This window comes from Heptranchias perlo, chromosome 17 (assembly GCF_035084215.1).
Source record: "Heptranchias perlo isolate sHepPer1 chromosome 17, sHepPer1.hap1, whole genome shotgun sequence".
NCBI classification, from domain to species: Eukaryota; Metazoa; Chordata; class Chondrichthyes; order Hexanchiformes; family Hexanchidae; genus Heptranchias; species Heptranchias perlo.
Genome location: NC_090341.1, coordinates 34,466,873 through 34,478,839, shown reverse-complemented (window position 1 = coordinate 34,478,839; position 11,967 = coordinate 34,466,873). Strand labels below are relative to the sequence as shown.

The 11,967-nt window shown below is 43.8% G+C and overlaps 1 protein-coding gene across 2 annotated transcripts in view; it reads left to right on the top strand.

Annotated features, from left to right (window-relative positions):
* The first annotated feature begins 1,396 nt into the window (after positions 1-1,396).
* The window catches only part of suclg2 (succinate-CoA ligase GDP-forming subunit beta), a 344,808-nt gene continuing 334,237 nt past the window's right edge, over positions 1,397-11,967 (top strand). Inside the window, exon 1 of one of the 2 annotated variants that reach the window (XM_067998875.1) lies at positions 1,397-1,563. In XM_067998875.1, coding sequence (XP_067854976.1) covers positions 1,486-1,563 — 78 coding nt within the window. In that variant the 5' untranslated portion in view covers positions 1,397-1,485. The remainder of the gene's footprint in view (positions 1,564-11,967) is intronic. The other variant, XM_067998876.1, reaches the window with a different exon arrangement.

Below are 11,967 nucleotides of genomic sequence, written 5' to 3'. Positions count from 1 at the left end.
CAAGGATTCCATATGCATTTTTTCATAGCTTTATCAACTTGGTCTCCCACTTTTAAAGATTTATAGAAAGAAATTACATTTATAAGCTTTTCACAAGCTCAGGACGTTCCCAACGCGCTTTACAGCCAATTAAGTACTTTCTTTGAGTATGGTCATTGTTGTAATGTAGGGAAACACAGCAAACCAATTTACATACGGCAAGGTCCCACAAATAGCAATGAGGTAAATGACCAGATCATCTGTTTTAATGATGTTGGTTGAGGGATAAATGTTGGCCAAGACAATGGGAGAACTCCCCTGCTTTTCTTCAGAAAGTGCCATGGGATCTTCTGTGTCCACCTGAGATGATCTTGGTGGTGGCCCAAGAGAAGGAATATGCGGTGTCTACTGGTGCGCTTGAGGCTTTCTGTGACCAGTGGGCACCGCAGGAACTGGAGTGCATCATTGACACCAACAATAAAATTATGATTTAATTTGGTTCATTTATTATTGAGAAAAAAAGGACCTTGGTTTAACGTCTCATCTAAAAGATGGTACCTCCGACAGTGCAGCACTCCTTCAGTACTGCACTGAAGTGTATCTTAACTCTCAAATCTCTCTGCTCCTTTTAAAGTTTCACGGTTTAGTGTATATATTCTCTCCTTATTCTTTATCCCAAAATGTATTGTTTCACATTTCTCTGCATTAAATTTCATCTGACATCCATCTTCCAAATCTATTAACCTATGTCTCCCTGAAGTTGCTTACTGTCACCTTCACTTAACCACGTTCCTTATTTTGTATCATCCACAAGTTTTGATTTTGTGCCCTCGATACCCAAATCCAGATCATTTATCTGTAGTGAGAAGAGCAATGATCCCAACACTGACCCCTGGGGGCCATCACTGTTTACATTGCTCCAGTCCAAAAGAAAATCTATTAACCACCACTCTCTGTCCTTTAAGCAACGTTCTATCTATGCTGCCACCTTTTCTTTAATACTGCGGGCTTTAATCACTGTGTGTTTTGAATTTGCTTTTAAATTCACAAGCTTTCGGAGGCTACCTCCTTCCTCAGGTGAACTCATTTCCACATCGTTCACCTGAGGAAGGAGGAAGTCTCCGAAAGCTTGTGAATTTAAAATAAAATTGCTGGACTATAACTTGGTGTTGTAAAATTGTTTACAATTGTTTTGAATTTGGCATAGATTGTTAATAAATGATATTAAAGAGGCCACAATGCCATTAAAAAAAAACTGTCGTTGTAAATAAATGGGTCTGTAGACGGTGAAGTAAACTTTGTGAAACAAAAGATAGATGATAGTAAAATGTAATAAGATTTTTTTTCCCCCTGGGAGCAATCTAGTGTGAGTCTCAGTTGGGTGTTGAGAGGAGAGGAAGGACAAGGCAAGGCCCCCCTGACGAAGTTACACAACTGCCAGCCAGCCCCAGCCAGCCTCCCTCCCTCCGGCGGCCCTCACTCTCCTCCGACCCGTAGCCTGGTAACATGGCGGCCCGCATCACACTCCACGTAGCGAGAGCGCTGAGGAAAGCGGCCGGACGCCCCGCTCTCCGCACACGTCAGGTGCGTCCAGCCAGCAGGGCCTGCCGCTAAAGCATTTTCTTCAGCGGTTAGCAGGTAGTGGGGAGGGGGGGTCGGTTGGTTGGATGGATGGCTGGACCTCGCATTCGGCGCCTTGCTGTACCCGAACTCGGCTTGCTGTACCGGGGACTGAGGTTGTGCCCGGACCGCAGGCCCCGCGCTGACTGAAACCCTCGGCCCAACTCGGGGAAAAGTTTTCTGCAGTTTCTAGTTAAACCGGTTACTTTTTTCCCCCCTTCCCATGACACTTGTTAACCAGTTACTTTCAGATGTGGCGGGGTCTCACAACGTGGTGGCTTTACCGATAATAAGGGCACTGTCTTCTGTACATTAGTGGCTGGTTTCTGGACATCATAACATCTGTCATTCGTGACATTGTGTTTAAAAATATCTATCAAAAGACAATTTTAAGTTACAATGTTGCGTTTTCTCTGAAGTTGTTTAATGTTTTTTAAGAGACGTGTTTGCAAAACATTTTAGTTTGTTTATAGCACGAAATGAATAGCGTCAAAACATTGAGTTGCTTTTGTGACACATTTCGCTTCTAACTTGCCAAACAAAACATGGTTTGTGCAGGTCTTTTAAACGGAAAGTGGTTCTGGACTCTTGCGAATGTTATAGTGGGAGCGAGAAGCGAGTTACCGCAGAGTGGCTCGGCGCTATTGACAAAACCTTTGGACACCCAGTGGACTTTTGTAACCTTCAGCTTTGCTCATGTCACAAACCAGCGCAGATGCCCGGGCGAAGGTCAATAACTTAGGACATTGGGTCTTAACTGGGGGAGTTCGTTAGACCCTCATAAAACTTTTGGAGATTAGAGAGGGGGCTCCCTTCTGGATTTGGGAATTTGTGATAGCCAGAATCACCGTTAATGCCAGACTGATGCAAAATCTATGACAATACTGAAATTTACAGGTTGCAGGAGGCTGTTAGGATCTACCTGATGCCTCAATTCTATAAGATCCATTATAATCGAAACATTAGCTAAGAATTTCTCCTTGGTAAAATAACACTCTTAAATAAAAATATCACTAAAGATCAGACCACAAACTTTATTCTTTTGGGGGAGCAAATCTTATACTGTGCCCCTGCCTCAAAAGAGCATCTTTATTGCACCGCTACAAATTTTTCCACTTTAAGTTTTATGGTACAAGTCCTGAGGGAGTGCTGCACCGTTTTTTGGATGAGACGTTAAACCAAGGTCCTGACTGCTTACTTGATGGATGTAAAAGATCCCATGGCACTATTCAAAAAGGAACGGGGTTCTGGCCAACATTCTTCCCTCAACTAGTACCACCAAATATAGATTATCGGCCAGTCATTGATTCCTTTCCTATTTGTGGGAGCTTGCAGTGTTTGTCTATGTAACAACAGTGACCACACTTCAAAAGTAATCCATTGGTTGAAAAGCACTATATAAATGCAAATTCATTCATTCATTCTTTAGGTGCCTGGATTGCGGTTAAAGTATTTGAATGAACTGATCTTGAGTTATTGTGTTAGTCTCAGCATTGGTACATGGAAAGTCTAGGCAGCTCGGCCATTTGGTGTTACGTCCACAAATCTTGAGACTAATATTTAATGCTAGATTCTAAAAGTTGCATTTGGGGATGGGGTTGAGGAAATGATAATGATCTTGGAGATCATTGTCAAAAACATTTGACCTGTCTTGAAGCTGCCTTGCTGAGGCTGGAGAAATAGGACCTGTTTGCCATTCCAGAATGTGGTTTGGTTTCTGTGCTTAAGGTGGTGGATCTTAGTGAGAACAAAAACTACCAAGGGTGTCCTGTTGATATTAGTGGCTCTTATAGTGACTCTTCACATTGGCACAGCATGTACGTGAGGTGATTCGGAGATCCGCAGTGTAATTTTGTTCTTATGAGGAGTGCATGAGGCGTATATGATTGGTGTATTACTATAAGGTTCATAGGAAATGTAATTACATTACTCTTATCAATTTTAATACGGCTTTCAGCCTAGTCCATGTAGCACCCCTCCTGAAGAAGTGGAAGCTATGGGAGTACAAATGGCTAAATCTTGAATTTTCTCCAGGATTTGTACTCCAGCATCAAGATCAGTAGATGAGAAACTCTCCTTTGAAAGAGGATTGAGCTAAGGTTATATTTGATGCTTTCATCAGAGATGTGTAGGATGCCACAAAATGGCTATTTTAGGATTTTCTGCAAGAATTGCAGTGCTGATTTTTGCTGATGATATTGATAGACTTGCTTGGGCTCTAGTGCAGTTGATTCACCATTCTGAACAGTGGACTAACCAGTGAAATATGACATTGGGTTGCTCCAAGTATAGTACTGTATTATGCTTCTGCACAGTTTAAGAGGGGTTACGAAAAACACACAAGGAGCATCTACCTCACTTGTACTGGAAACTAGGAAATAGGACTAGATAAAATGAACAGGTCAGGGGAGAACAACAGGTAATAGTCAAATTCACATGCTAACTGCTCTCACAATAAAGCACAATGGGTTTAATAGCATGTCAGTATTTTTTGAAAGTTGAAAAGAGGTTTTAAAAAAAGGTGCTACGTATTAAAGATCCTCTCAGACAGTGAAAATGTATTTAAAAGACAAAAGCTACTTTAATATTTTGCTTAATGGAGGTGCTGGAACCACTTGTTATTGATGTGTGTTTTGCACAGCAGTGGCATTCCAGAGTAAACTTGCCAGATTCACTAAGACTGGCCCCTGTGAAGAGTGTTTTATTAACTTCTGTAAAGGGTTTTGGGACCCTTTTCTATGTTAAAACCATCATATAAATGCAAGTTATTGTTGGGAGATTGGAACTGAGTCAGTTATCTGTGGCATACTCAATAATCCAAATTGTGAGCCACGTAGGTTGCAATACTCCAGGGTACTGTTGATAATTGACCAGACCATCTGGCTCATTGATCCAAACTGAAGGGGTAGACCTGTCACTGAAAGCTGTGAATCTTCCTTCTTGGCTCTAGGTAACCCTGCAGTAAGGTTCCCAAATGGGTACGGTTACCTTAGATAAATATGAGCAGAAAGTTTACCAGCACTGTTCAGCTGTGTGATTTTACCCAGTTCAAATCTATCAGTACCCCTATGCACACATGAGCCTTAGCTGTTTCCAACCCATACCTAAATTCTTTGGACTTAGGTAAATGGGGTGTGACCTTTCCAGGCCAGTGTACATTCCACATCAGGCAAACGGAAACTAGTTATGTGGTTTTCTCATTAATTTGGTTTGGAGACTGTAAAGCGTGGTAATGGAATTTTACATGTGTTAGGCTGATATGCAAAAAATCATGTTTTTATGTGATATTTTCACACTTAATATGCGCTGTTATTTTTCTCCACCTATGAGAAGATGCTTGTCCTAGTAAATTTATATGTTGAGAAATTTCAGATAGCCATTTCTGCAGTTTTTTTACTTGTGTAATTTCATATATGAATGGGTCTAATGATAGTGTTAACCAGAATAGTCTTTTCATGGTTTTGTCATTCTACTATAACTAATGTAGCCAAAATTTAGTGTGTGGGTAAATTACTCTTAAGTGATTTAGCCTCAGCTCCAGAAGGGACAGTGATAGATTTTTTATTTTATTTCTGCTAGTCATAAAATTAGCCAACTAGAAAATACAAAATATAGTCAAATCTGATGCATCAGCCATTCTTTTAAATCTGATATTGCATGCAATAAATTATGTGCAAGGTTATTAGCCAAATTCAAAATCTGTTTAGCCACATTAATCCATATTAGACACAGAAAATTATTTTGGCTGAAGAACATGCCATTAACAAATTACAATATGTTATCTTTGTTCATAGCTGTATTTGAAGACATTGACTTCTGTTGGTGAAACTGCTCCAATTACACCGTGGAGGAGTGACACCAGTGGCAGGGTAAAAGAAACATGGCATTCACCATGCTTCTTTCTCTGCTTTGGCCAACCTCTCAATGTTCTTGATGCGATGAATTTTAATGTGCGTCACCTCTGCTCAGTTTTATAAGGCAACTGAAATAATATTTGCATATGCCAGAATGTGTATTTGTAGGTGCCTTTTTTCTAGAATTTTGCACCACTTTTCTTAGATGGTTTGTAGAACTGTACAACAAGAGGCTACATATAAAGTAGGTCCCAAAGAAGCTTCAATGGGACATAGTTAGAGGCATATGAGTTGGTGGGGAATGTGTTGCAGCTGCTGCAGATTTGCTTGTGAAACCCACCAGCACTTATACGGACAGGAGATCTCCATTTGGAGAATTTGTTATAAAAAAATCAACAGAAAGATGCATTTTGGGGATGTCAATTGTTTTAAATTTGCAGTGTTAAAGTTGCAAAATGTAGTGAGTGGAGGATAGTTGCCCACAAATTATATGTGTAAAATCATTCCCAGTTACTCACAGCTCTGTGGTTTCCATGTGATTGATGGAGAATTACCCGATCATCTCTATTCTGGCCAGGAATAGTGGTGTCATTATATGCAGCTGTAAATTACACATGTGAGGCCATCAAATGAGATCAAGGTTGCATTTGGTTGTGATGCCTTCCTTGGTTGACTGGTGTGCTAACACCCTCTAGCTCACATATGAAGAACGTTTGCATGAAGCAGGTAACATAGAGTTGCAAGCCGCTGTGTGTCCTTACCCAAGCACTCAGCGTAGGAGGGAAGATAGAATCATAGAATAATAGAAAGGTTACAGCTCGGAAGGAGGCCATTCGGCCCATCGAGTCCAGGCCGGCTCCATGCACGAGCAATCCAGCTAGTCCCACTGTCCCGCCCTATTCCCGTAGCCCTGCATATTTTTTCATTTCAAGTACTTATCCAGTTCTCTTTTGAAAGCCATGATTCAATCTGCCTCCACGACCCCCTCAGGCAGTGCATTCCAGATCCTAACCATTCGCTGTGCTTAAAAAAAAAGTTTTTCCTCATATCACCTTGGTTCTTTTGCCAATCACCTTAAATCTATACCCTCTGGTTCTTGACCCTTTCACCAATGGGAACATTTTCTGTCTATCTATTCTGTCTAGACCCTTCATGATTTTGAATACCGCTATCAAATCTCCTCTCAACCTTCTCTGTTCCAAGGAGAACAATCCCCGCTTCTCCAGTCTATCCACCTAATTTTCTTTTTTATTCGTTCATGGGATGTGGGCGTCGCAGGCGAGGCGAGCATTTATTGCCCATCCCTAATTGCCCTTGAGAAGGTGGTGGTGAGCCGCCGCCTTGAACTGCTGCAGTGTGGTGAAGGTTCTCCCACAGTGCTGTTAAGTAGGGAGTTCCAGGATTTTGACCCAGCGACGATGAAGGAACGGCGATATATTTCCAAGTCGGGCTGGTGTGTGATTTGGAGGGGAACGTGCAGGTGGTGTTGTTCCCATGTGCCTGCTGCTCTTGTCCTTTTAGGTGGTAGAGGTCGCGGGGGTTTGGGAGGTGCTGTCAAAGAAGCCTTGGCGAGTTGCTGCAGTGCATCCTGTGGATGGTACACACTGCAGCCACAGTGGATGGGATGCCAGTCAAGCGGGCTGCTTTGTCCTGGATGGTGTTGAGCTTCTTGAGTGTTGTTGGAGCTGCACTCATCCAGGCAAGTGGAGAGTATTCCATCACACTCCTGACTTGTGCCTTGTAGTTGGTGGAAAGGCTTTGGGGAGTCAGGATGTGAGTCACTCGCTGCAGAATACCCAGCCTCTGACCTGCTCTTGTAGCCACAGTATTTATGTGGCTGGGTCCAGTTAAGTTTCTGGTCAATAGTGACCCCCAGGATGTTGATGGTGGGGGATTCGGCGATGGTAATGCCATTGAATGTCAAGTGGAGGTGGTTAGACTCTCTGTTGTTGGAAATGGTCATTGCCTGGCACTTGTCTGGCGCGAATGTTAATTGCCACTTATGAGCCCAAGCCTGGATGTTGTCCAGGTCTTGCTGCATGCAGGCACGGACTGCTTCGTTATCTGAGGGGTTGCGAATGGAACTGAACACTGTGCAATCATCAGCGAACATCCCCATTTCTGACCTTATGATGGAGGGAAGGTCATTGATGAAGCAGCTGAAGATGGTTGGGCCAAGGACACTGCCCTGAGGAACTCCTGCAGCGATGTGCTGGGGCTGAGATGATTGGTCTCCAACAACCACTACCATCTTCCTTTGTGCTAGGTATGACTCCGGCCGCTGGAGAGTTTTCCCCCTGATTCCCATTGACTTCAGTTTTACTAGGGCTCATTGGTGCCACACTCGGTCAAATGCTGCCTTGATGTCAAGGGCAGTCACTCTCACCTCACCTCTGGAATTCAGCTCTTTTGTCCATGTTTGGACCACGGTGGTAATGAGGTCTGGAGCTGAGTGGTCCTGGCAGAACCCAAACTGAGCATTGGTGAGCAGGTTATTGGTGAGTAAGTGCCGCTTGATAGCACTGTCAACGACACCTTCCATCACTTTGCTGATGATTGAGAGTTGACGGGTAATTGGCTGGATTGGATTTGTCCTGCATTTTGTGGACAGGTCATACCTGGGCAATGTTCCACATTGTCGGGTAGATGCCAGTGTTGTAGATGTACTGGATCAGCTTGGCTAGAGGTGCAGCTAGTTCTGGAGCACAAGTCTTCAGCACTGCAGCCTGGATGTTGTTGGGGCCCATAGCCTTTGCTGTATCCAGTGCACTCAGCCGTTTCTTGATATCACGTGGAGTGAATCGAATTGGCTGAAGACTGGCTTCTGTGATGGTGGGGATATCGGGAGGAGGCCGAGATGGATCATCCACTCGGCACTTCTGGCTGAAGATATTACAAACGCTTCAGCCTTGTCTTTTGCACTCACGTGCTGGACTCCGCCATCATTGACGATGGGAATGTTTACAGAGCTTCCTCCTCCCGTTAGTTGCTTAATTGTCCACCACCATTCACGACTGTATGTGGCAGGACTGCAGAGCTTTGATCTGATCCGTTGGTTGTGGAATCGCTTAGCTCTGTCCATAGCATGTTGCTTCCACTGTTTAGCATGCATGTAGTCCTGAGTTGTAGCTTCACCAGGTTGGCACCCTATTTTTAGGTACGCCTGGTGCTGCTCCTGGCATGCTCTTGTACACTCCTTATTGAACCAGGGTTGATCGCCTGGCTTGTTGGTAATGGTAGAGTGAGGAATATGCCTGGCCATGAGGTTACAGATTGTGCTGGAATACAATTCTGCTGCTGCCGCCAACGGCCGCATCCTCATGGATGCCCAGTTTTGAGCTGCTGGATCTATTCTGAATCTATCCCATTTAGCACGCTGATAGTGCCACACAACACGTTGGATGGTGTCCTCAGTGCGAAGACAGGACTTCATCTCCACGAGGACTGTGCGGTGGTCACTCCTACCAATACTGTCATGGACAGATGCATTTGCGACAGGTAGATTGGTGAGGACGAGGTCAAGTAAGTTTTTCCCTCGTGTTGGTTCGCTCACCACCTGCCGCACGCCCAGTCTGGCAGCTATGTCCTTCAGGACTCGGCCAGCTCGGTCAGTAGTGGTGCCAACGAGCCACTCATGGTGATGGACATTGAAGTCCCCCAACAGGACATACCCAAGGATGGTGATGGAAGAGTCTGGGACATTGGCTGAAAGGTATGATTCTGTGAGTATGGCTATGTCAGCCTATTGCTTGACTAGTCTTTGGCACAAGTCCCCAGATGTTAGTGAGGAGGACTTTGCAGGGTCGACTGGGCTTGGTTTGCCTTTGTCGTGTCCTGTGCCTAGTGGTCTGATGCCGGATGGTCCTTCCGGTTTTATTCTTATTATGACTTTTTTTAGCGAGACTTTACAACTGGCTTGCTAGGCCATTTCAGAGGGCAATTAAGAATCAACCACATTGCTGTGGATCTGGAGTCACATACAAGCCAGACCGGATGAGGACAGCAGGTTTCCTTCCCTAAAGGATGTTAGTGAACCAGATGGGTTTTTACGACAAGTAAGTTTTTCCCTCGTGTTGGTTCAAGAGGATACAGATACTCTGGTTGCATGGGCGGACATGCGGCAGATGAAGTTTAATGCGGAAAAATGCAAGGTGATGCATTTCTGTAGGATAAATGAGGAGGTGCAATATAAACTAGAGGGCCTCATCCCTGGAATTGTTCTGGTAAATCTCCTCTGCACCCTCTTTAAGGCCTTCACATCCTTCCTAAAGTGCAGTGCCCAGAGCTGGACACAATACTCCATTACTTCACTGGCCGAACCAGTGTTTTATAAAGGTTCATCATGACTTCCTTGCTTTTGTACTCTATGCCTCTGTTTATCAGGCCCAGGACTCCATATGCTTTTTTAACCGCTTTCTCAACCTGCCCTGCCACCTTCAACGATTTGTGCACATATACCCCCTGATCCCTCTGTTCCTCCACCCCTTTTAGAATTGTGCCCTCTAGTTTATATTGCGCCTCCATCACCTTGCATTTTTCCGCATTAAACTTCATCTGCCACGTGTCCGCCCGTGCCACCAGAGTGTCTGTATCCTCTTGAAGTCTATCACTATCCTCCTCACTGTTCACTACCCTGCCAAGTTTTGTGTCATCTGCAAATTTTGAAATGGTGCCCAAGTACAAGTTATTAATATGTATCAAGAAAAGCAGTGGTCCCAGCACCGACCCCTGGGAACACCACTGCACACCTCCTTCCAGTCCGAAAAACAACCGTTCACTACTACTCTTTGTTTCCTGTCATTTAGCCAATTCTGTATTCATGTTGCTACTGCCCCCTTTATTCCATGGGTCGCATTGTTCATAGTAAGCCTACCATGTGGCACTTTATCAAATGCTTTTTGATAATCCAGATACACCTCATCTACCCTCTCTGTTACCTCATCAAAAAACTCTATCAAGTTGGTTAAACACGATTTGCCTTTAACAAATCCATACTGGCTTTCCCTAATCAGTGCACACTCGTTCAAGTGACTGTTAATTCTGTCCCGGATTATCGTTTCCAAATGTTTCCCCACCACCGAGGTTAAACTGACTGGCCTATAGTTGCTGGGTTTATCTTTACACCCCTTTTTGAATAAGGGTGTAACATTTGCAATTCTCCAGTCCTCTGGCACCACTCCCCTATCCAAGGAAGATTATGGCCAGTATCTCCGCAATTTCCCCCCTTACTTCCCTCAGCATCCTAGGGTGCATCCCATCTGGACCAGGTGGCTTACCTACTTTAAGTACAGCCAGCCTTTCTAGTACCTCTTCTCAATTTTTGGCCCATCCAGTATCTTATCTATATCTTCCTTTACCGAGACTCTGGCAGCATCATCTTCCTTGGTAAAGACCAATGCAAAGTACTCATTTAGTACCTCAGCCATGCCTGCTGCCTCCTGATTTCCTTTATGGTCCCTAATCGGCCCCACCCCTCCTCTTCCTACCCGTTTACTGTTAACATGTCTGTAGGAGACTTTTGAATTCCCTTTTATGTTGGCCGCTAGTCTTTTTTTTATTCGTTCATGGGATGTGGGTGTCGCTGGCAAGGCCAGCATTTATTGCCCATCCCTAATTGCCCTTGAGAAGGTGGCAGTGAGCTGCCGCCTTGAACCGCTGCAGTCCGTTTGGTGAAGGTTCTTCCACTATTCCCAGTCTATTCTCATACTCTCTCTTAGCCCCTCTTATTTCCTTTTTCACTTCCCCTCTGAACTTTCCATATTCTGCCTGGTTCTCACTTGTGTTATCAACCTGACACCTGTCATACGCTGCTTTTTTCCGTTTCATCTTACTCTCTATCTCCTTTGTCCTAGATAACTGATGAAATCCCTTCACCGACCAAGTTCAAGTTTACAAGCTTTAATTTCCAACGTAAAATTCAATTGCTGTATTCCTTAGTCACATTCATCAATAAGTAGGACCTTACTTTCTTCAATTATTTAAAACTGTTACAACACTAAAATTATTTACCCATTAGTAACTGGAACCCCACACCCCATGGTTTTATAACCCATTTAGACAAACTTGGTATAAAAGTTTGGTGAATTTATTGCTTGTGCAAAGCAGTCAGGCTAACTCGTCATTTAACTTTCATGACTTGTAATATAAAAGAGGCAAACTCTGTATCTCTGACTCCAGGACCCTACTGTTTGTGATTCCTGAGGGCACCTTGCGGAATACATGGACCTTTTCCCGTTGAACCAGCAGTAGGAATCCGTGGTACACAGGGCAGCCTTTGGAGGTCACAGCTCTCTAATTAAGCCCTCTAACCAATATCAAAATACCTAAATGTATATCACATGGGCTTTATATGTCATTCTTATGTAATAAATATTAGAGCTGTCAACCGATTTAAAAAAAAATGAATCGCCATTAATCTCGTGACTGATATTTGTAATTTGTTAATCTTGGCTTTAATCACATATTTAATTGATACACTTACTGCATTCATTTTCAAATTTGTTTTATGCACATT